Source organism: Empidonax traillii, unplaced genomic scaffold (genome assembly GCF_003031625.1).
Source record: "Empidonax traillii isolate 1590-97213 ecotype Southwest subspecies unplaced genomic scaffold, ASM303162v1 scaffold1307:size210176, whole genome shotgun sequence".
NCBI classification, from domain to species: domain Eukaryota; kingdom Metazoa; phylum Chordata; class Aves; order Passeriformes; family Tyrannidae; genus Empidonax; species Empidonax traillii.
In genome coordinates this window covers 105,445-130,574 of record NW_020956500.1, presented here as the reverse complement: position 1 = coordinate 130,574, position 25,130 = coordinate 105,445, and the positions used below count along the sequence as shown (strand labels likewise).

Below are 25,130 nucleotides of genomic sequence, written 5' to 3'. Positions count from 1 at the left end.
AAAACTTTGGAAGCCATTTGTTTTTCTGGACCCCCTTCCAGTGCCTAAAGGAGCTCCAGAGCTGGAGAGGGACCCTGGACACTGTGACCGAATTATGGCAGCAAAATACAGGGGCTAAACAGGTGAACTGCACATTGCAAGTCCCAGTTTTTAATTTTACACTTTCTGGTGTGTGCAAATTAACAAACTGTTATTAACCTGAGTCAGAACAAAACTAGTGGAGGAAGAAATGGGACTAAATTTCAGATGCCACTGAACTGGAACTTATCTAACGAACTTGCTGGTTTGAATTCCTGGCTACATTAAGTGCTATTACTCTAAATGTTTAGAGGGATCTATTATAATTAGAAAGAGGAAAAGAAAAAGAAAAAAAAAACAAACCACTACTTGGTTTTTTTTCCATTTCCAAATTAAAAAATTTAATACATCTGATACAATTACTTCTTGTATCTAATAACAGGCCTGGGATTTTCCTTTGCCAACCCCACAGTTAAATCTGCCATGAATTTGCCATCGAGTCCACAGCTGGGCTCAGTGATCTTTGAGGTTTTTTCCAACCTAAACATTTTTATGATTCTATGAAGGAAAACAAGAAAACCCTCTGTCTCTAAAAGCAACTCTCTTTTTATTCCAGCTTTGCCTTTGCAAGTCCCAGATGAGATTTCTTAATCATTTAAGACTTCACGCCACATGAAGAAGTTTGCAGTAGAGACAGGAATTTCAGCATTTAGGCAAATCAGGAGTCCTTTTCAACCCAATAAATATTTATTTTTTTACAAAGAAACACGTTTACAGCAATATTACACTAATTTTCTCTCTGGTTTACTGGTCATTTGCTTATTTTATGTAAATCATGAGCACACTCTGCTGACTTTAAAAGTATTTGAGAATAGTTTTTTATACCACAATTTCACCATGGAAGAGCTTGACTGTACTTATATTACCCGAGAAATGGAAAATTAACTCTCTTTAACTTGCTAATTCGTTAACTTGCTAATTCATATAATGGTTCTAAAATCCAATCATTTTTCTAAAAAGCCAGTTTTGACTACAGAGGCATTTTCATCCTCGTTTAACATTTAAATTCTTTTAACTTTGACGAACTTCCTCAGTGAGTCTAAGTTCCCATCACACAAGCACGTTCTGCATGAAATCTTTCACAAAATTATACTTAGGTCATCCCAGATTCAGTGGGTGGGGCTGGGGGGGTTAATATCAAATATTAATGTAATATGTTCCACCTGATGATTTTCTGTGCCAACTTACATGTATAATTTAGAGTTCCTTCAAGAGCATGCACGAGGGCAAAAACTAATATATCTGATGATGATTCATATCTAACACTGTGAATTCAGCAATAAGCAACTGACCTAAATTATTGAAATTATCAGTTACTGTTTACATACATCTCCATTCAAATGTTGACTTAATTATGACTTCAGCCTTCTTGCAGAAAGCGTGCTTAGCCTTGCAGGTAACTTCTGGAAAACTGTTAAGGAATGAAATTTTCATTACATTCGACATATATTCATGTAATATTTGCCCCTGCCAAATCAATAAACGTTCACTGCTACCAACACTAGAAGTGTGATTTAAGAATATCTGCACATCCAAGTTTTATGTGGAACCACTGGCAAAGACATCAACATCCAGGTGACCAAAATAACCCCTCCAAACGATGTTTTTTTACTGGATTTACCTTTCTTTCAACAGGGCTAAGGACTATTGATCAAATAAAATGCTTTAACTACCTGCTAAGGGTCTTTTCCAGAACAAACGTCTTCCTGCCACAATCAATTATCTACTCGCCTCAGGAGAATCAGTTTAGATGTTGCTAAGATTTCTCAGGCAGAAGGAAAGTTTTTTAGCCCGTTTAGGCTGGCAATCCATTACCTGAAATAAAGTGTTTTGCCAGGTATCTTGTATTTTCTACAGAAGGAAGAATAAAAAAAAAAATATAAAAATAAAGGAAAGATATAACAGGTAAAGTGATAAAAACAGCAAACACCACAAAGATAAAAAGAACGCTGAAAATAGTTCAGCCACAAAATGTGAGTTATTTGGTAAATTCAGATCATTCAGGAAAACTGCTGCAATATAAAAAAAAAAAAAGGAGAAAAGAAAAAAAGAAAAAGTATCAAGAAAGAAAAGCATGCTACTTCTAAAGAGAGTGGAAAGGAATGGCTGAAAGGCTTGAAAGGTCACATGGAAAGCCACAGAACTGCCATGGATACTCAGATTTGAGAGCATTTCTGTTACCAAGAAACTCGAGAGGTACAGAAGGAAGTCTTGTGGCTTCTCTACCTTGTGCCTGGATAATCACACCCACAGTCAGAATGAAATTATTATCTCTCTGTCCTGTTACACAAGTGCTATTTTTGGGTTTCCTCTTTTGTTGTCCAATCCAACCTACACCTAAATCTTCCAGATATTACTCGTATGACATTTTGATTCACCCATCTGGCCAAAGCTATACTTCCTCCCCTCCTCTTCCTGGTGTTATCCTCCTGCTCCTCAATCTCTGTACTCTCTGCTAGCAGCAATCTTCTCCCATCACACGCACTCAGAAAACCATTACAAAGACACTTCAGTTTTTTTGTGAAGTCGGCGCTTTCTCAAACTTCTTCCACTAACTAAATCACCTCTCTGCATCACACTGCTCACCTCCACCTTGAAAGCTTTTCAAAACTTCACTCAAGACACCTACTGGGCTGCAGTTTAATGAGCCTTTCCTGCTGCAGCACCGATGGTTTCAGCAGCATCCACCTGTTCCTCACCACTCCTTCCCATCCCCGCGCTCTGCTCCGAGTTCTGCTCATGCAAGTGCTTGTTCAGGTGCACAATGAACCAGCGAAACAAAAAGGAAAAAAAAAAAAAAACAGTTTTGAAATTATTATTTTTAAAATGAAAGTTAATTTAGCACAGATCAGCTGTGCACAAATAATAGAGCACAGCTCAGGAGCTGGCACAGAGTGAGAATCAACAGCAGCTGCCTGACTGAGCCCTGGAGCTAAAGAATTACTGAAAATAAGCTTTTTGCAACAGGACATTGACTTCAGCTTTAAACATCCCGAAACGCAGCTGCCTAAATTGTTACACAGGTAATGTTGCACCTTCTCAAAAGCTGCACTGGACACCTGCAAGGAAACTCTGGTTCCAAAGTTCTGTTTCCTCGTTGCTTTCGTTCAACCTCCTCTGGCTGCGCCACGTGAGGAAACTCAAGCGGTTGGGACTGGAATGGATTGTTGTCTCCAAGCCTTACCTTGGTGATTGATTCTCGCCCAGCCTGTGTTTGCACTCTCCATCTGTCTAAATCCAGCTTCCATTTGGAACAGAGAGGCTGAGTCTGGTTTTGCCAGGTATTTACACAGCACTTGGCACAAACAGAGCGGGATCTTTGCCCAAGACTCAAAATCAAAGGTACTAAAATATATGAAACCCAGCCTCTACTTCCCTTTCAAAGAAGCCTAAAAACCATCATTAAAACCATCACTACCCCCATGTGCATGACTATAACAAGGTTAAGTTCTCTTGTTTCCCAGATCCCTCTTTTTTTTATAAATAGAAATTCAATCTGGAAGTGCTGACATCATGCACATAGAATCACACAAGCACAGACTGGTTTGGATTGGAAAGGACTTTAAAGATCATCCAGTTCCAACCCCCTGCCAAGGGCAGGGACACCTTCCAGTATCCCAGGTTGCTCCAAGCCCGTCCAACCTGGCCTTGGACACTTCCAGGGATCCAGAGCAACCTGTGCCAGGGCACCACTGCCCTCACAGGGAAGAATTCTTTCCCAATATCCCATCTAACCCTGCCCTCTGGCAGTGGGAAACCATTCCCTCTTGTCCTGTCACTCCAGGCCCTTGTCCTAAGTGTCTCTCCAGCTCTTTTGGAGACCTTTTAGGCACTGGAAGGGGTTTCTCAGAGCCTTCTCTTCTCCAGGCTGAACACCCCTAACTTTCCCAACCTGTCTCCAGAGCAGAGGGGCTCCAGATCCCTGATCACCTTCTCATAAAGCAAATGGGATGGGATGAAATATGGGAATAGAAGGCAAAGGAGCTCTTGAACCATGGTATGGAGAACCCCAAACTGGCATTTCCTTCCCTCAGAACAAAAGGGTCTGGAAATCTTAGCAGAGTTTTTGCAACCCCCCTGCCTTCCTGAGCAGGCGGGGAAAGGCTGTTTGGAAAGGGTTTTTCTGCAAATGAAATTTGATTAGTTCAACATGGACCTTCCACGTAACGTTCTTATATAATGAGTAAATTAGCAGGTGATATAAACCTCTGAAAATGGAAAGACTGTAATGAAAACCTTAATATGCTTTTTACAGTAATGCTGAAAAAAAAAAAAAGTGGTGCCGTGCTTAAACTGATCATGTTTTTGTTCCCACCCCCAGGCAAACCTGCAGAAACTCAATGAGCAGTGTGATTTTATTAAATATATTTATAAAGAATCATTTTCTTCTCCTTTGAAAACAACTCATTTGAAGGAAGACTTTAGCATAATCACTGACATCTGGGTATTACAGGCTCTTCAATCTGCACAGGATTTCCTATTATTGACTGAAGGTGAAAGAATCACAAACACAGAGAGAGGAGAGAAAAAAAACCCAGTCTTTAAGGAGCTGGGAGCACATGAATTTTAAAGAGCTGAGGAAAGCAGAGGAACTTTGTAGAGTTGATGGGAAGTCTGGTACGCTCAGAAAGCTGTTCAAACATCCCCTCTGCTGAGCCTGGAAGAGGATGCTCAGGACACCCATGGACTTCAAAGAAATCTGGATTAGAAACTGCCCCGATTGCATCCATTTGTACCAGAAGCAGGACAGCACTTGTCCTGGGAAAGCACACTAGGAAATGGCAGAGGGAAAATATTTGGCTTTCCAGATATAAATCTCTGCTCTTGGGAAGGAGAGAGCAACGGGGTATGAGACAAATACAGAGAAGTTACTCGACTTGCTCGGTTTTGTCCCAACTCCACAGGGGAAAAAAACCTGGCTGACCCCTAAAAGTCGGAAAAATCCGTATGCCAGTAAGAGAAGCAGCATTTAAATGTGGGATTTTTCTATGTCTCTTACATAAAGAGGTCTGAAGAACAGTGCTTGATCCTTAAAATATCCACCTCTCTACAACTGTACTTTTTGAACCAGGAGACACACATGGATACAGGCTGTACAGTTCCACTGAGAGAGACACACTGTCGGATATTTCACTGAGAATCCTCAAAATTCATTCATCTGGGAAAGTAACAGCCACATCCATATGGTCAGATGACAGAAATCTGAGATGCTTTTGGTTCTGCACCAAGTTCAGTAAGTGGCTGTTTCAAAATTATTATGAAAATAAATTTTTTAAAAAAAATTGTTCTCAAAAAAATGGAATTTCAAACATAAAAAAAAAATCCAACATAATTACATGAGGTTCAGTGAAAGGACGTTTTAGAGTTAAAAGCATTTTTTCACTGATGCTATGGTGCAATTATCAAAAGGAAACTGGCATCACCACTAATGGATCTGAGAAGTATCTGGAGAAGCAATACAGAAGGGAATAATACCAGCCCAGAAAAAAATAAATAGATACGGAGATATTTAATAGCAAATCCAGGACAAAAAGGCACAGTAACTGCAGAGTTGTATTTTGAATTGTTTGCAACCTGTCCAAGCAATTACCATCATTCTGTGCCCTGACCACAGAGGAAGCCAACTTATCTAATCTGTTTTTCAGTCTTGAAAACACCTCTCCAGTCTGACAAGATGAGTCCTACTGGAGCTGAAAACCCCCTCAGTTGAGGAGAAAGAAAGACAGAAAGACTTAAAATGCATTTTCTTCTTCACCAACATTAAAACATGAAGTCACTTCTTGCATAAACACAAAAAATCTGATGGGATTAATTAACAAATGACTGGTCTTTGCAGGCTAAAGGAAATGCAAAAGTAAACAGGTGACAATGAAATGCCAGATCTTCAAAAAAAGCAATTTACCCAATGTCAGATTAATTTCTCCACAGAGGAACTTTTCTTTTCATAAACAGTTTCCATCCTGATAGTGAATCTTTGATCAGTGTCTCTGAAAAAAATAATCTACGTGAAGATTAGGAAAACAAAGGAACCCAAACAAACTGGAAAATAGCAATGAAACTTTTCAGGCCATCAGGTAAATAAACTATTACAGGCACCTCAGTGGAATACAAAGAGTTCTCATAGAGGATTATGATGGAAAATAAAAGGATTTAAAAAAAAAAAAAAAAACAATCACCAAACAAAACCCAAGGTGAAACTGGCACCTTATCTTAAATACCTTTTCAAACAAAGTAATGCATTAGGCATTCATAAAACTTGGCAAAAAGAAGGCAATGTCAATCCAGGAATTATACAAGATAAAACTAATCACTGCTCACTGTGCTGTGAAACCTGACCCTTAAGGCAGTTGTTGCTTCTCAGTCACAAGAGAACAAGAGTGAGACCAAACACTGATGAGGTGAATCCAAGAATTCCATTTTAGTGACACCGTACTAGTCATTGTATCTGTTTCCTCTAAAACACCTTTAATTAACACTTCAGTCTCACACACGGTTCTCTGCAAGGTTCCCTGTGAACACCCTCCCCAAGCTGTTCCAGGTAATAAGGATGCACAGCAGGTAACAAGGATGCACAGACTTCTCCCTGGCTTTTCTGCTGGGCCTCGTCTTCTTAGGCTCCACCTCTCCTACCTCACTTTTTCCGCTGGCTGCCAACTCTCTGGAGCCCTTCCTGCTTCCAAAAGAATTGAAAAAGGTTCATAATTGGTTTTCACGTCTTGAAGGTTTTTGCAGAATTATTTTCGGGCCTCCCTCATAACATTTTGGGCATTGAATACTTGCACATTATGATACCTTTTAAAAAATACTCTCTCACCTAAAAATAGCTTTCTCCGCTGTCCTGAGTCCTCATTTTCTGTTTAAATGACTATTATTTATTTTTCTTACTGCCCTTGAAACAGATGGACTCGATGATCTCCTCGGTCTCTTCCAACTTAAATGATGCTATGAAGTTTCTTAAGAACAAAATCCCAGAGTGTTCTTTTTAATTGCCTTTTAATCATGCCTCCCTCTATGTGCAGTTCCTTTTGGAGATAAAACACTGCCATAGTGAATTTGGCTTTTTCCCCCCACCTCCTACCAGGCTTGGAACCAAAGCATCTGTGATCAGTGTTTCAGATGTTTTCAACAGCAGTAGTTTTAGTCCCAAGCTCGATCAAAACCAAGAGTTTTCCTCTTCTGTGATCCCTGGCACAGTTCAGTAAAGTTCTGTAAGGCAGACAAATTCTGCCTCGTCCTCAGTGAGCTCTTCCTACTTCACTGCAGAACTTCAGTCCGTGCAATACAACGGCATTGCCAACTAAAACATTGGATAACTCATTTATCCAACTGGATTCTGAGCCTTCTGGGAGCTAAAGTACGACCTCACATCTTCCGTGTGTGACTTGTACGGTATCACTGGTCCCCAGAAAGAATTCCTGCCCCCACTCGAAGAAAAAGGAGGTGAAGAGTAAAGTGACTATTTTTAATGATGAAGAAACTAAAATAATTAAAGCAGAACACTCCAGCATAAATCTCACTGCTCAGACTTGCAGATTTCATTGAGCTCAGTGACCAGGGGCAAAAACAGCCGATGAAAATGCTTTTTTTTCTTCACCACTGCGTAATATGGAGAACGTGGGAAAAACATGGGAAAAGGCAACTCCACGTGTAAAATGGAGTCACAGCTGGAAGCCCTCTGAAAACCAGTAGTTCTGCACAGCTTTGTTCAGGAAAAGAGGGCAGTGGAGGAATACTTATATGTCACCATCTGAATCTATTACACATCTACACCCCTGCTGTGTCCCTCCACCTCCACAAAGGTCTTGTAGAACTACAACGTGTATCTATGAAGTCTCCATGACCAGAGGCACTGGATGTTCTCCATACGAAGAAACTCTAAACACACATTATTATTCAATTTTCAATATAAATCAGAGAGAATAGCTATGATTTCAAACACGCCCCATCCCTGGAAGGGTTCAAGGCCAGGCTGGACGGGGCTTGGAGCAACCTGGGATGGTGGAAGGTGTCCCTGCCCATGGCAGGGGGTGGAATGAGATGATCTTTAAGGCCCCTTCCAACCCAAACCATTCCATGATTCTATGTGAAGGCAGATGGCACAGAGGTGAACAGAACTCAAAATACTTCCAATGATACAAGTACTTAAATGCACCTCAAATTCTTCAGTCATCAGGTTTCTAAGTATTAAATAGGGAACACCTTTTCCCTCGGAACTGTGGAACCAACTGCAGCAGGACGTTTCAGAGACAAAGGGAACATTAACAAGAGAAGTTATGAAACAATATCATGTCTCTCCTCTATTAAAAAGTACTGTCCAGTTGCTACCCTGAGACTCAGGAAGTCCATAAACAGCTGGTTCTTCAGAGCCAGGATGGAATATCTGGGGATGACTCAAGCCATACATGTCCTCTTTGTTTTCATCTGCCCTTACAGAAAGAAGAACAGATTTTATTATCAAATTTGCCCGTAATTACCATATTTAATAATTTCTGAGTTGCAGAATTTTGTGCAACATACAGTTGGGCTTGGACAGACTTTGGCATTTCAGAGGTGTCACCAGATCAACTCTCATTTCTGCTAAAATCCTGCACTCGTTCTAACTCAAGCTACGTAATAGTCACAGAACTTCATCAAGCTTTTGGCACTCAGTTCACTTCAAACTTTTCAGGCATGTTTGTGTTTAACTTTAGGAATCAAAGATCCTTAAATAATGCTAATGGAGCCACCTTCAAAAATTATTCAAAACACCTCAGTGTTTCAGTTCTACTAAATTTAATTCATCCCAACATTTGCAGATTCACAAACGTGTAAACAGCACTTCCCAAGTCTAATTAAAGCTTTCCTAACTCACACATCTGTTAAAAGCAAAAATATATATACAAAAAATAATTAAAAAAAAAAAAAAAAAAAAAAAAAACAACTCAGAAAACAATAATATCCTACACGCTCCACTTCACAAAGCTGGATCTCATTCACAAATGTATCAGGTTTTATTCTCAACACAAGATGACTCACTGCATGTTCACTCCCTTCAATCTTCAAATATTTTGTTAGCATATGCAGGGGAAAAAAAGCTACAATAGTTCGCTCAGGAAAAGGGAGGGGTTTTTATAAACCAAGAGCTTGCAAAGGTGGAAGAATCTGCCTTGTGCAGAGAAGAATATTTAGTACATAGTGGAATATTTAGTAACAGTGACATTTTTTTCAGTGGGGTTTCTCCATGTCTTGCAGAATAACAGAGAAATAGTAATAATAATTAATTATTTCTACATGAAAGACAAATCATCAAGTAAATCTGGCCCAAATCTAAAGGGAAATATCAAACAATTATTGATAGGGATTGACTGAGATTACAATTTCCTTTACCTTAGAAATGAACAGAAGCACACAAAGCCCCAAAAGCTCACTTGGAATCTGAATTTTGTAACGATTTTATAACTCTTGGTCAAAATGTAATGGAGAAGGCGAGAATGCTGAAAATAGTAAAAAATGGAATTTACTCCCAGCCTGGTTTTATGGTATTTGACAGGAAGCCACCACAGCAGCCCCTAAAAAGTAAGAACGTCACAAATCTTATTTTTATTGCCCTTTTCATAAAAAGTTCTTCAAAAGCTCGTGTCTCATCTGTCTTCTAACTCCAGATTTTTTGACTTTAATGTCGGGTTTTAAACACACAGGTATTTTTAAACTGCCTTTCTTGCTGAGCTTCCCGCTTGCACGTAACAGCATATAAACTCTCTTTCAGAAATCATAATTCCTTCTAGTCAGTTTTTATTTCTTAATGCAAGCCAGAAAAATGTCTCCATTGCTTTTTTTCACTCCCCATTCCATTTGTAGCCAAAATCTCCATTTCCTTTGATTTGAAATCAAAGGCAGTTGTAAGAAACAAGACAGTTTCTCGCAATAGCAGATGAAACATATACAGAGATCTCTGCTTTTCTCAAAAGCACACAGAGACCTATCATTCTGCCCCTTCTAGGGATGAAATAAACTCTACAATTCCCTTAAACCAGGCCATCAGCTACATCCTGTATTATCAATCAATACCATGACTCAAATCTGATTCCAGCATCCACAGCCCCTCTCTCTGGGCATTGCTCATTAAAGCAGTAAGACCATTTTTCAAACTGAAATAATACTTAACAGTAGCAGATAAGGCACAGCAAATTAAAAACAAACAAGTAAAATGACCAAAACGCTTCTGTAGGTCCCACCATTCTCTGGTACCTGATGAGGCTACTCTTCCTCCTCCCAAATCTTCCAATAAACTCGAAGTTTATTTCTGCTGGCTCACAGAATGGGTAAAAACAAGTCATAAATGGGAGCACGGAATTAGTAGGACAAAATTTAATCTTTTTCAGTAAGCAACCTCCAACATATATTCTTGAAGGCTGCTTTGCAAGGAACATAATGGCAGAGAGATTGCAGCTGACTCTTCCCCCCCTCTCACTAAATGAGTTGATGAAACTATTCTATTCCAATGTCCTTTGATGCAAAACCTGTTTCCTACAAGATCTCCCACATAAAAAGCAGTCTCAGCTAAGGCAAGATATGGTAGATCATCTGCAAGATACAGAACCTGACATTTATGACTCTTTCATGTTCCAAGAGCCTGAAACAATTTCTTCTTCATCTCCACGGCCCCCTGGTGAACACTCTTTTAGAAGATCCTGGTGTTATCATAGAGTCATGGAATGGTTTGGGTTGGAAGGGACCTTAAAGATCATCTCATTCCATCTCCCTGCCATGGGCAGGGACACATTCCACTAGCCCAGGTTGCTCCAAGCCCCATCCAACCTAGCCTTGAACACTTCCAAGGATGGGATTAGTAAACCAAAACAAACAAAAATCCCTCTGAAAAATTCCTTTTCTATACTTCATCTTATACAGATCTTTGGCTAAAAGAAAATGTTTGCCATTTTCAAATCACATCTATTTAAATTAATCACAAAAGTGTACATCATTCAGTGAGACTGTTCTCTCTCTTGCCTTTCCCCTCCCCTACATACAACTATATTACCATGGAAAAGGTTCTTTCTCTTTCTTAGGCAGTTATTTGAGCTCGACCTCTAAATGCAAATTATTTGACAGTGTTTAATGCTGGCAAGTCTCAGAAAACTGGTCACTTGAGCTGCTTGCTCCCAGCTGATAAAAATCTGATAGCAAAGGGCTCTCATTTTCTTTACCTCTGAATTACCCCAGTCTGAGACAGTCTTGGTGAAAACAGAGACCTGTTGTGCTGTGGGGAAAACTCAGTTTTTGCCTTGTAACCGGTTCAAACCATGTAATCATTAAAAAAAATTAATAACTATTTAGGTTTTCCTGGTTTGTCACCTCTGGGATTTAAATGGAAGTAGAAATAAGGGTTGTTTGATCATTAGAGAATGTTTATGAAGCTGCACGGAAATAATTCACAGTGCTGGACTGCGACAGCAAAGCTGTTGGGAAGCCAACAATAAAGGAGACAGTGATTTAATTTCCAACACCTCAGTGAGCTGTAGGTGGTTGGTAGTACTACAAAAGAGGAGAACTATCACTGCTGACAAGGCTCCTCCAACCTCTCCCTAATCCAGGGCACAGATTTGGGCAGAAGGGCTGTAAAACCCAGGAGTCACAAATAAAATGTGACATTCTTTCTAGAGGACAGGGAGCTGTTGCTTAGAAACTGTTTACAGACACATCCTGCTGGTGTACCTAAAAAAAAAAAAAAAAAAAATTAGGTCATTCTTGGCTGTAGGTAGGAAAGATCTCCATTGGTATAAAATCCTCCCCATCTTTCTTTACTGTCGATAATTAACAATGCTTTAGGAAGGCTGCTTGGATGCTCTTTTTGCCCACAGCTGCATATTCCCAGTGGCAGAATTACCAATATTGAAAGAATCTGGTGGCTAAACAGAGAGGACTGACATCATAGTTCACTCAGGAGGCTGAGCCCAGACTGGACCATCTTAGGAAGGGACTGGCATTAAAAGTGAAATCAAAAGGCGGTGGGGGGCAAAGTGCAATTACTCTTCTCATCCATCTCTCAACTGTTGTGGAGGGAAAAAAGAAAAACATCAAAAATTAAGAAAAAAAAATACTACTACCACCAGACCAAGAAAACATCCAAAATCTCAGCTCTACTTTTTTAAGTGCACGACGAAACCAGGGCTGCCTAAAATGAAAGGGGAAAGGCCACAACACTTCTCGGAAGCCACGAGGGAACAAAGTTTGCCTTGAGGAACAAAAGGTGATGTTTGAACCGGTTCATTTCATTAAGGAAAATAGCACAAGGAGCTCCTAAGTGTCTCAAACAAAGTTGCAGGCGAGCGCTCACTGCGCAGAGACAACAAAGTCGTTCAGAGCAGATGGGAAAGAAAAATTACATCAATCCAGAGCCAGTTTTCTCCTCCGCATAAATAATCCACGCCTGAACAATTTTTCCTCATATAAATAACTACATTTATAAGAAGCCTCAAGTAAGAAGGCTCTTATATCATTATTCACTTAAAAACCACTCCAAAAATTCAGACAAATCACCGCTTTCTAAGTAAAAGAAAATAAAACGCACAGCTTGTGGTAATAAACAGCTCATTGTCATCCTTCCAGAGAAAGTAATTTTTTTCTCTTCACTTAAACATAAATGTGGCACAGGCTTGTTGTCTTATATTAAGCAAATCACATCCAATGAATACAAGGAGAATAAGTGCTACCACATGGCACCTCATGTAGCAACAGGACGGATGTCACGGTGATAACCCCAAAAAACAAAGCTGGTGCCGTAGGACAAGTGCCTCTGGTTGAAACTTCAGGGGCAGGTCTCGAATTCATTAACAAAGCCCACATTCTCTGCAGTGTCAACATAAGGTCACCACACCGTTCTTCGGGCTGGAAAAATAAGGATGATGAAGCCATGTGTAATTTAACCGCTGTTCCTTAATTCGAAGGACAAACAGGGCCCTGTGCTCTGTGACACCGCGAGTGGCAAAGATGACTTCTGGAAGCCATAGGTGGAGTTAACACGTAAGATGCAAGTTTGGGTTTCAAGAGTTATCATAACCTAACACAAGTGCAAAGTCTGGGAGAATTATTTGAACTCCCTCAACTCAATGCACAGCTTCCCACTGAAGGAAGGTGGATAGTGGGGTAAGATCCCAACCCCCCCCATGCCAGAAACACAGACAAAAACAACAACAAAAGAAGAAAACATTAGGAACCACAACTATTATAATCCACAAACTAATCTAGAAATACACTTTGGATTAAACTAATGTTAATTATTTCCAAAATTGAAGATAACACGGCCCATTTCCCCAAGGCTCCCAAAGCCACGTGGGAGGCCTGCGAAGCGTGGAGGGGAGGCCAAGCTGATCTTTATTCATGTGTTGCTGTGCTTATCTGCATGGGAAACAGAATTATGCTCTATTTAGCCCTCTGTCAGGTTGCTCAGGTTTTAAAATAACCGTTAATGAAATCACAAGCCTTCACCACAAAAAGCAGGAACGAAAATAGCAACAGGGCAGCAAACATTGGACTGCAGCAACTCCGAGCGAGTGTGGAGCGAAAAAGCATCTCCCCACAGTCTTGAAATAAAACAGAGGGAATAACAGATTACATTTTACTCAGGCCTCTCTACAGTGAATGTCATTTTATAACAATTTTCCCAGAAATACAGCTCTTTAAAACTGTTTTTTCCTTTGGCTTAAGAACCCAGCAGCAAGAAAGAGTTCAGCAGGGGAAGTGTTCATTATATTAACACATAAGATACCTGGAAATCACCTGAAGGACAAGTAATTTATTATAATAAAAAAAATAAGGCTTTCCATTTTTCATCTTTTTCGCAGTATTGTGCAAAACTCAATTTTAACTCATTCAAATGGTTGTAACTTTAAAAATACTGCTGACACATCATTTTCACTAAATTATTTAGAAATGTATGGACATACACTTCTTAGACTGAAGTTTGGACTGAATTTTAGGAATGACAATCAACAAAACACTTCCTTTAAAAGCAATAAAACCACAGAATCACTGAGTGGTTTGCGTTGGAAGGGACCTTAAAGATTATCTGGTTCCAACTCCCTGCCATGGGCAGGGACACCTTCCAGTAGAAAGCAGTACTGAGTCTTTTGCTTTCCATTTTAAAATGAGAGAACCTTCATAAATATGGCTAAAAGCCCAACACCTCCTTTAATGGTGATTAAACATGTGCACAGACTGCACATTATTTGTGACAGAAGAAATCTAAGTGATTACACACCTTCATCAAACCCTTCTGTTTTATTTAGAGGCATCCAAAAGTGAAAAAAAAAACAAAACAAAACAAAAAAACGCAACAGTTGTTCTTCAGTCACCAAAATTTCCTTGGAAAAACAAACAATGAAACCTTTCTAACATACTGACTGTGATCACTGCCCTTGACATGCCTTACAACTCATCTTGTAATACTTCCCACGGTACTCTCTGTGTTTGGAAACACAGACCCACAATTAATTTAGAGTCATCATACAGAGTGTTCTGCATATGACACACACACGCCTGTAACACACACCCTTTAGGACAACATTTGTAACTCTATCTCCACTAAGCCAAAACATCTCCAAAATGTCAGGACTCCCACCAAATTTCATCATTATTTCATGTACTTTGCCACACTCAAGACTAACCCTGGGCTGTGGAAGTTCCCAGGGCACCCTCCCACCCATGTTTTGGGAAAAATACAGTGCTACTGATCAAGCCACTCTGTGCTGGTATGTTTGGGGTTGGTTTTGGCACTGAGATGAACCCAGGATGCTGCACAGAAGCAAAACCTGTGACCTCACTGAAGAGCAGAGCTGAAGACTGTAAAGTGTCTCCATCACGTTGAGGGAACTGAATTCACCTCCAATGTTTTCTTCAACTGGCCCAACATAAAGTTTCTCGCTTCTGAGGAAAAGCAGTCTTTAGATCAAAACAACAACAAAAAGCAACAGCTCATTAAAATGAAGGACTGAGCAGCAGGTATTGTTTATTTGCAGCAGCTGAGAAAATCAGATGCAAAGAAGAGCTGATGTATTGGGCATTTACTGTTACTTTTTTTTGGTCTTTTTAATGTTGAAATGGTAAAAAAAATCCTGCTCACATAAATCACTGGCTTTCTGAAGCATGGTAACAGACACAATCAGTGCTCACAACAGCTCTAGAAGGTAACACAGAGAAGCATTTGAATTTTCCAGAGATTTAAGCAATTTATCGATCACTTTGAGAGCACACAGGACTGGTTCCTGCTACACTCAGGAGACACAGTCACCAGTCCAGTGCCAAAGGCAGAAACAGCTCCAAAAGTGTTGGGTAAGAGCTTCGTAACATTGATGAAAATTCTGTAATTAATTTCAAAGGATCAAGGATTTAATCTTGCATAATCTGAATACCCAAGCTAGTCCCTCAGACCAGACAGCCAGAAACCATCTGCAACGCTGGAAGAGGCTCCTGGTAAAATAAATCTCTCTGCTCGGTCCTTGTTAAGTGTCCCTCATGTTTTGCACATTTCTTGAAATTGGAGAAACATATTTCACATTCAAGGCACTGAATTTACTGCAAAAGGAGGATGATGTGGAGACCAGAGCTAAGACTCACTATGGGTGTTTTATTTTTATTTTAATGCATAAAGGAGGTTTATCTGCTCAAACACAATGCCTTTTTTTTTTTTTTTGTATTTACATATTTCCCTCTTCTTTAAAGGATCTCTAAGTGCTTCAAGCTGTTAAAAGTCTTCCTGTACATACCTGTCCCTCAGCAGCTCCACTTTGCCTGTATTCCCCACACCTGAGCTGTAATGGCCAGGAGGTGACCTCCATTCTAAGCACCTTTAGCAATTTCTAATTAAAGCCAGGTGGAAATCATTAAAAAGACATTTTTTTAAAGGAGTGGTTTCAAAGTTCTTTCTTCACTTACAGGATCTTGCTTTCCTCCTACTGAAAAAGAACTTCTCAACGAAGAAGAGCGAAGAAAGAGAAAACATCCAAACCAGCACAGCCAAGAGGTGAGTGGATGAGGTCACTCCAAATTAAACTCATACCACTAATTTCAAGCACATCTGAAACGTTTAAACTCCGATGTCTTCTTTCACAGAATACCCTGAGTTGGAAAGGACCCACATGGATCTTTTGAGTCCATGTCCTGGCCCTGCACAGGACAGCCCCAAAAATCCCACCACGTGCCTGAGGGTGTTGCTGACTCATATTCAACCTGCCACTGAGCAGGGCTCCCAGCTCTCATTCCCAAGCCTCTCCAGGATTGTCCTGTCCCAGCTGCAGGATCCAGCACTTGCCCTTGATAAACTCCTAATGGTACTTCCCCAAGGAATGTGATTTTCAGTCCTTCCTTAGAAGCTGCTCCTTCCGTATAAGCAAATACTGCTTTCTCTGATCCACTCGTGTCTTAATCATCACAGTCCATCTCACTCTCGCTCTCTTTTAAGAAATATTTAATTACTCTGGATTATCTCCCCAGGGGGTTGATCAGGAAAGGCTTTAGACATCACAAATCCTGCAGCATCCTTAGGGTAGAACAAACTTTTCTTCCGGATATCAGGGGCAGCAGAACGGACCTCACATCACCTCCAATGAGTGAGAGTAAAAAAAGCAGAGGGAGCAAAAAAATAAGAGACTCCCAATTGTTACACCATCATGGAAAAGTGATTTAAAAAAAAAAAGCAAGAAAAAAAAAAGGAAATATTCAAAATATTCATCTATAGTGTTTCCCCTTCTTCCTGACTGATCTTTTTATGGAAAACCAGCCAAGAAGCTGTTCTAGGGCAACGTAATTTTTTATCTTTTTCGTTGGTTTCTTTTGGCTGACTGTCAAACACCCAGCAAAAATAAACTGATTAAGACGACAGGAGACCTGAACACACTCATGTTGCCAGTGCATCTCAGCATCATTCCCGTGAACCCAAGAGCCATAAAACAATTAAAACAAAGTTAAGCTGACTCCACTCTTAGGATGCAACCAAGTTTGCTCGAAGCCAGGGTCTGGCAGCACCTGAGCTAAAGGGTACCTGCAACTCCAGCACATGTCAAGCCAAAACAGTCCTAAAACTCGGAGCAAACAAGGAGAATGTGGAGGATGGAGCCTCAGAAAAAGCATTTATGTCATAATTACAGCTCTCAACCTAATTGTGTTTGCAAGCCTCCTATTTCTGTATCCAATCCACTGCTCCCCATGTGGTGAATCTGTCCAGTTATCTGTGATTTTTTTTTTCTTTTGCTGCCACCAAATTTGTAGTTTTCCCCAGCTTAAGGCTCACATCAAGCCTTGTAATCAGCGAGGTTTGTACTTAAAAGCAAGAGGAAAAAAGTTACCATGGCTACTACAGTCACTCAGCTTTCTCAACTACTTCAAGACATTAATTCTGAAGGCTTTTTGGCTATGTTTGCACAAAATGTATGCTTCCATACCACTCTGTCATGTAAATTAGGTTGTGCTGCAGCGTTTGAGATCACCTGGGACCATACAATACCTCTGGCTGGCATTCCAAAAAGACTCTGCAAGAAGCAAGGTGATAGTTTCCCTGATTACATTAAGGAAATTATAATTAAATATATTAAATGCGATTAAAAACAATAATAAAATGCTATTTCTTACCCTGCCAAGTGAAGGTAAATACTGAACACAGATAGCTCAGACATTTTCTAGTTCTTAGGCTGAATTTGTAAACAAAATACAGTTGGTGGGTAAATACAGAATTAGAACAAACAAAGACATAAAGTATTTATATGGCTGTAGAAAGTGCTCTGGAAATGCATTTAAGTCATTTAGAAGATGAGGAAAGCATACAGGGGAGTGATAAAATGGATGTAATGTTTGAGGCACACAAACATTCACCTGCCTTGACCCGCCATCCCCTGGGCTCAGACCTGAATGAAAGGGTTGCAATTGGAGTACAAAAGAAAAAAAAAACTTTGTTCAAGGATGCAATTAGTGTGCAAGAGCAAATTAGAGCATCCAGGGGTTCGGTTTGCTGCCTTAGCCACGCACAGAATTCTCCCTAAGCCATGCAAGTAAAATTGAATCATAAGATAGCAACAGTTTTTCTCATTTCTTTTCCTTTTTTCTCGTGTTCCTGTTCTTGCTGGATGTCAGATGTGACCCAGTAACAACACTGAGCAAGGCCACAAGTCCACAACACCTTGTCAGCTGATTGAAACAGGCTTGAATTTTAGGGAAAGCGTGGGCAGCTCACCCAAGGACGAGGGACGTCTCACTGTGGTCTCTGCCCAGCGCTCCCAGACAACCGGAATATTTGTTGGAGTGTATTTATTCCAACTCTGTCCCTCCACTGCCTCATCCTCCTTCATTCATGGGCTTCCTGACAATTTCTTCTCCTTAGAAGTATTTCTGTGTGGCATCTGAGCGCTGGGAATGGAGATTACAGAGATAATGGATACGTTTAAAATTAGACTAAGCAGCTGTAATTCTGAATTTGCATTTCTGACTTGATTATAGTGAGCACTCAGGACTATCTGTGTAAGAACTAGAAAGGAGTTCATGTGCTGCAATAAAAATATATGCATCTCTCTCACTCTGACCCCATTAAAGGGGGAAAAAAGGATAACAAATGGCAGTTGCATGGCAGTTGTTTCTTTGCCACCCTGTAACTTCATTTTCAAGAATCACCTGTGGATTTTAACTAGAAGAATTAAATCGACCAGCTTTCCTATATTTTACAAATGGAAGAACTATTCTTCTACTTACCCTGGATTTTTCTCACTTCAAGTTTTAGTTGTTATCCATTTTATACCTTTCCTTGAAAAGCTGAACAGTCTTTTGTTATCTAAAGAGTCAACATTTGTAACCATGGGATAGCCATTTATGAAACATTTTGATAAATCCTCTATGAAAACCAAGCACAGATGACACAATTAATTTTACTTAAATATTCTGTCACAGTACAAAAAGTTGGAAATCAATCCTTTTTCATTTTGGTAAAAGCTGAAATAGACATTTTCATCATATGATGTTTTACAGAGATGCAGAAAAGAAAAAGAGTAGTTGGGTTGTATATTCAAAGTTGCTCAACAAATATGAAGAATTAACTATGAGTAAATTATCACAGCTGGTCATATTTTTTATCAGGAGCAAAGACCATTCAATAAACAGTCTAGAAAGTTAGTATTTAATGACAGAGAACATCACATTTATTCTCTATTGATTTGTATTCATTCATTTACTTAGAACTATTTATTTACAAAAATCTCCAAACTGATGCAAATTTACACGACAGCTTTAAAGAGGAAATCTCACTATACCAAGAAGCAAACAACAAAATGCTTTTCTAGAGGCAGCAAAGGAGGGAAAAAAATCCAATCAGATAAAAACATCTGCCTCAGACTATTTGAGCGAGTTTTGTTTGCAAATAATTTTTATGCCTCTTTTAGAAAGATTTTATTCACGTTTGTTAATGGGGTCCCTCTGGAAAGGACACAACTATTGCTCCTGACATGATGATACTGCAATAGAAATGGATCCAATGCTTACTAAAATTTTATTCCATTGTTTTAGTGTTTTACTGCATAATCTAGCTTGAAAGTTAAGACTCGAGGAAGAAGCCTTTTGGAGCTACTTTTGATGTTTGAAAAGATTTAGAGAGCTGATAAAAGTGGCTTTCTCAGCTCTGCACTGGATGGACACAGTTTCTGTGTTTAAAATATAAGGAATATTTCCAACTGATGCTTTCTTTATAAGCACAACTTAAGAGGACTGAAAGATTCAGCTGCCCCTGCTGTGCTGAAAGGGCTTTAAAGGAGAATTTCCATAAAGACACATTGAGTGGAATACAGAGGAGTGGCTTCTGTTAGTAAATAACAGAGTATTAAAAATTAAGGTTGATTAGCTGTAGAAAAGGGCCAAGTGATTAATCCATTTAGAGGCTTTAAGTAACTCAAAAGCTTAAGCCCCATTTGCAGAAGTCACCTGGGCAAGTGGGAGCCTCCCCTGGCTGAAAACACTTCCACTTTCTGCTTAGAAGAGTGTGTTCACCATTTGAGCTCCACTTACGTTTAAATTGTCTTCTGTTTTAATATTCTTGCCTACATTAAGCATATTGTAACATATGCTTGCTTTTAAAATACACAGCTTCAAAGAAAAGGATGAGTCCACAGGAGAAAGAAATGTCACATAATAATTACTAAAACACCAGTGATAACAGCAGATTGGAACATCTACGAAAATATCTTTAAAATACTCCGAACACAGAAATTCTTTCACATAACTGCAAAATCCAGCATTTTTTCCTTACCTCTCAGATGCAAACCCTGTGAGATGTTCTTATTGTTACAGGATTCAGCTTCACTTAACTGAATAATTCTCATTACTTAAGAAGCCTGAAAACTTGGGCAGTCTCTGCAGCAATGGTGAAAACGTTTCTCCCCTGTTCTCTGTACCAGAATACTAATGCAAGGGGTGATGTGGCTGAAAAGCACTGCTAGACAAAAAATATTCCAAGGGGAAAAAAAAAAAAAAAAAAAGCCTTGCTATCAGAAAATGGTGATTCAGCAGAGTTAAAGTACTTTAAGGAAAGGTGTGTTTTCTCAACACAATCAAGGAAAAACTATGGAAAAGCTTCCCCCCTGCCCCCTAAGAAGCCAAAATGCTTTGTCTGGTGACAGCACAAGATATTTGAAACACAAAACGTATATGGGGGTGTGGTGGGGAGTGCAGATAGTTCTACCAGGGGAAGAAAATTTTAATTTTGCTGGAAATTTTAAGATTCCCCTCCTTGTTCCATATCAAAATAATTAACTACTCAAAACACGAGGAGCATGAAAACCCTGCCTTTCAACCAACTGCACTGGTAAGTGATGGTATCAACAATCTGATTTCCTGGAGCAGGCAACCTTTTGTCATGTAAATATGACTTCAACCCACCCCACTGTTTGTAAACTCTCAAGAACGCCTGTTTGTGTACAAACGCTGTTTGAAACCAGAGATCACTGTTCTCTCAAAGGCTCATGTAGGATGTTGAGGAAACACTGAGAAAACTTCGAGGTAGAGCTTTTATCCAGAAACCTGATACCAAATTCATTTACATCTCTAGAATGCTGAGCCTGCCCTACCAAAAGACTCCATACAATAGTTTCATCACTCTGAGATATTTTATGTATTTGTTTATTTAAATGTATTATGAATTCCTCAAAGACAATAAGAAGCTGGAATACAAGGATAATGTAGAATCATGTAGCAGAATCATGGAATGGTTTGGGTTGGAAGGGATCTTAAAGCCCATCTGGTTCCAACCCCTTGCCTTGGGCAGGGACACCTTTCCACTAGACCAAGTTGCTCCAAGCCCCCTCCAATGTGGCCTTGGACACTTCCAGGGATGGGGCAGCCACAGCTTCTCTGGGCAACCTGTGCCAGGGCCTCACCACCCTCACAAGGAAGGATTTCTTACATATATTAAGCTTAATTTCTCCCCTTTCAATTTGATCCCATTACTCATTGTCCTACCACTACAGTTCCAGATGAAGAATCCCTTTCCAGCTTCCCCATAGGCCCCTTGGACCCTGGAAGGTGCTGTGAGGTCTCCACACAAACTTCTCCTCTCCAGGCTGAACACCTCCAATGTTCTCAGCCACACTCCACAGGGAAGATGCTTTGGTCCCCTTATCAACTTCTTGGCCCTCCTCTGGACCATCTCCCACAGTTCCACATCCTTCTTACACTGGGGGCACCAGAACTGCACACTGTTGTTAACTTACTTTTCAGCCACTTCTTTTAATAGGCCAAAACCTTGTTTCCTTTCTTTGCTGTCATTTCTTCAGCTTCTTTGTTACAGCACTCTTAAACACTTCTGCCTTTTCAGTCTCCACCACTGCTCAAGGCATGCCAGACTCAGAAGCAGTTTGGTCCCAGTTGGGTCCAGGTGTTGTTGATCCACGTGGAAGATCTCACCCATCAATTCTGGAGCTCCAAAAGGAATGAGTCTCAGCTGCTTCTGCTTCCAGCAGCCTGCAGGGATGGAAGGTGTGCCTGTGGAACGTTCTCCCTGGTCAACCGGCACACTGTATCCCAACAAATGTATTTGTATTTGTTACACAATTGTGGTGTTTACATGACACCAACAAGTTTACCTTAGTCAGGAATTGGCTCTCACGTGGCCTCTGAAATATAATTGCCTTTTTGTCATTTTCACCCTCCCTTCCAATTCTGGTCTTTTTGTATTTTCTCGCATCTTACCTCAAATCAGCCTCAAGGGAACAATTCCCAGAAACCTGAGCCACAAAGACTCCAAGCAAGTTATGTCCTAAGCATGCCACTGTAATTCCTATCAGGTTAGTGATGTTACTCTTTATTTCTGTGTGCTGCCCTTCTTATTTCCAGCTGTATATTGTATTATTTATTTACTTATCCTTTACTGTGAGGTGAGGTCCTGGCACAGGCTGCCCAGAGAAATTGTGGCTGCCCCATCCCTGGAAGTGTCCAAGGAGAGGTTGGATGGGGCTTGGAGCACCCTGGGACAGTGGAAGGTGCCCCTGCCCATGGAACTGGATGGTTTTTAAGGTCCCTTCCAACCCAAACCAGCCTGTGATTCTATTATTATTTCTGTGCAGTTGCCCTTCATCTTTCCACAACCACTTGGTACTACATCTAAACTCAAAGCATTCCTACCCTCTGTACCACCTATGGACAAACTACGGAGCAAAGAAATAAAGAGTTTCACTTTCTTTAGCCAAGCCTTGAAACATGCCACATTGAAAGCAAAGCCTGCTCATCTGAAATGTAATGAATTGCGTGGTTCTGTCACTGTACACAGAAAAAAACCAAATAATCTCAGACTCTTGTGTTCAGACAGCGTGTAATACCTGGAAGGCATTGTCATAACTACCACAGTTTAGCCACAAAACAGATTTCAATAAACGCTGCAGTTACGAGTAAGAAGTCGTATGTAACAGGAAAAAAAAAGTGTTAAGGGATAGCAAATTCAAAACTTTCTGAAAAGTGGGTGTAAAAAACTGGTAGGTGAGGATGAAGACATTTCTTGGAAACAGGAAAAACACAAGGTAGGGGGGGAATTGCAGGAACAAAGAAATCTTAGCCCTCAGGCAGGTGTGCTGTTCAACAAGGACTTTGAGCTACTCCAACAGTGCACAAGGGCAAATATATTCAACAAGTAATTCTGCATTTGTAAAGAAGTGGGAGGATTTGGTGGTACCTCATGAGGATATTCATTATCATCCCACTATAAGTACAATGTTAAAACAACATTACTTTGCAAAAAACATTTTTGGTAGCAGGACCTAAGGTCACCATAGAAAAACGCTCTCAGAAGTGTCCAAGAGGTCTCTCCCACTGACATGAATTTTTAGGGATTCTGAAAATCCCAGGGAAATTCCAGAAGTCTGAATGAACACTTATGTTACTCTGAAAGACTCCACGAGACAGTGGCTGCAGCTACAGGAAGGTTAGAACTATGTCAGTCCTGAACAAAACAAAAATGAAAGAAAAAATTATATGGGATACTAATATATCAGAGCTCTAAAACAAATAACAGGAAGGAAAATAACAAGAGTTGATTTTCTAAGATGAATGTGGTTTTATTTTTTGATACAACTCACACCTCCAGTTGGCAAATATACCTGTCTGTGTGTATAAACTTCTCTGGCACTTGGTGCAGTATTCCATGAGAGCCTGACAGCAAAACAGCACCAAATAAACCGGTGAAGAACTGGTTAAGTGACATCTCAAAAGAAAAAAGAAAAAAAAAAAAGAAAGCCAGCTTTTGAGAAGAACTCATGGTAACATAACTCAGAGTAACATGGAGTTCCCCCAAAGGTGGAGCCACTTTTTCATTTGTAAGCCTACACAATCAATAGTGACACGATTTGCACAAGTGTAAATTGACAGAGATGAATCAGTTACAAAAAGCCATCAGGAGTGCTGGGTATATTCAATTAACTCTAGGAACAAAACATTATATAAAAAAACCCAAACAGGTACAGAGTTATAAAGCCACTATTAAGAAACACATGCCAGTCTATGGAATGATGAACTCTTGTGGAAAGAAACAGTCCTGCAAAGGGCTTGAAGCAACAGTGAGAGTACTCAGAGAAAAGGACATCAAAATGCAGGGCAGCAGATGAAGGCTGAATATGTAAATGTCATGTAGAACCAGCAGAGTAACGCCAGAGAGGTAATATTTAAACTCACAAAACACTCCCGAGACAAGGCGTTGGCATGCTCTATCCAGCTCCCCTTTTCACAAAAATGCTGAAAAAGTGGCTTTGGAAAAAAAAAAAAAAATCCCCAGAAACCGAGTTGTGAGGAAAATGCATGCAGTGACACATTTCTGGAATTTTAGTTCACTTGCTTTTTCAAGTAGAGAAGAGAGGGAATACTGGGTTACAGCACATAAATACTTCCATGGTAAGAAAATACTTGGAGTTCTTCAGCATAGTGGAGAAAGGCACATCAGTAACCAGTGACTGGGAGCTGCAGCCAAATAATAAACAGCAGATTCTCCACCTCTTACAGTCTTCCGATCAAAACTCCAATTTTTCCAGAAAACATGTTTCAGCCAAATGCAAGTTATTGCATTTAACAGTAACTGGATAAAATCCAACTGGCTACAACAGTCAAGGGGTCAGAGCCGAAGATCTAATTGCTTCCTCCGGCTTTAAAGACTCAGTCTACAAATACTCTTGGTTTTCAGGGCTTCAAAGGCATTTCAGTAGTACCATGCACGCTCAACATTAATATTAAAAGAGCTTTCAGAAAATCTGCATGAATTACAGTTGTATTTCCATGTGAGGGCTCAAGTGACACGGGAGCTTTCCTGTGGAGGTTTCTGTCATCAGCAGAGCCCATTAATGGAATTACAGCTATCTTGTACCCAGCTGAGGTGGTATTTTCTGTAAACAAGCATTTACACAATTGAGTGCAGAACTTCACCCTTCAGGTCACTACTTTTTCTCCTCTAGAAAGAATTCTGTTTGACCTGGAGTATAAAAAGCCTGATACGATGCATTATATCAATCATAGGCACTACAGGTAAAGAGGAAAACCAAGCAGCAGCATTGTAACAGCCACAGAGCCAG

At 40.0% G+C, this 25,130-nt stretch overlaps 1 protein-coding gene across 1 annotated transcript in view; it reads right to left on the bottom strand.

Annotated features, from left to right (window-relative positions):
- LOC114069599 (catenin alpha-2-like) overlaps positions 1 to 20,442 on the bottom strand; it is a gene marked incomplete at its 3' end in the record, with an annotated part of 92,400 nt that extends 71,958 nt beyond the window's left edge. The window contains exon 1 of the mRNA XM_027906496.1: positions 20,336 to 20,442. Coding sequence (XP_027762297.1) covers positions 20,336 to 20,408 — 73 coding nt within the window. The remainder of the gene's footprint in view (positions 1 to 20,335) is intronic.
- Positions 20,443 to 25,130: the final 4,688 nt, after the last annotated feature.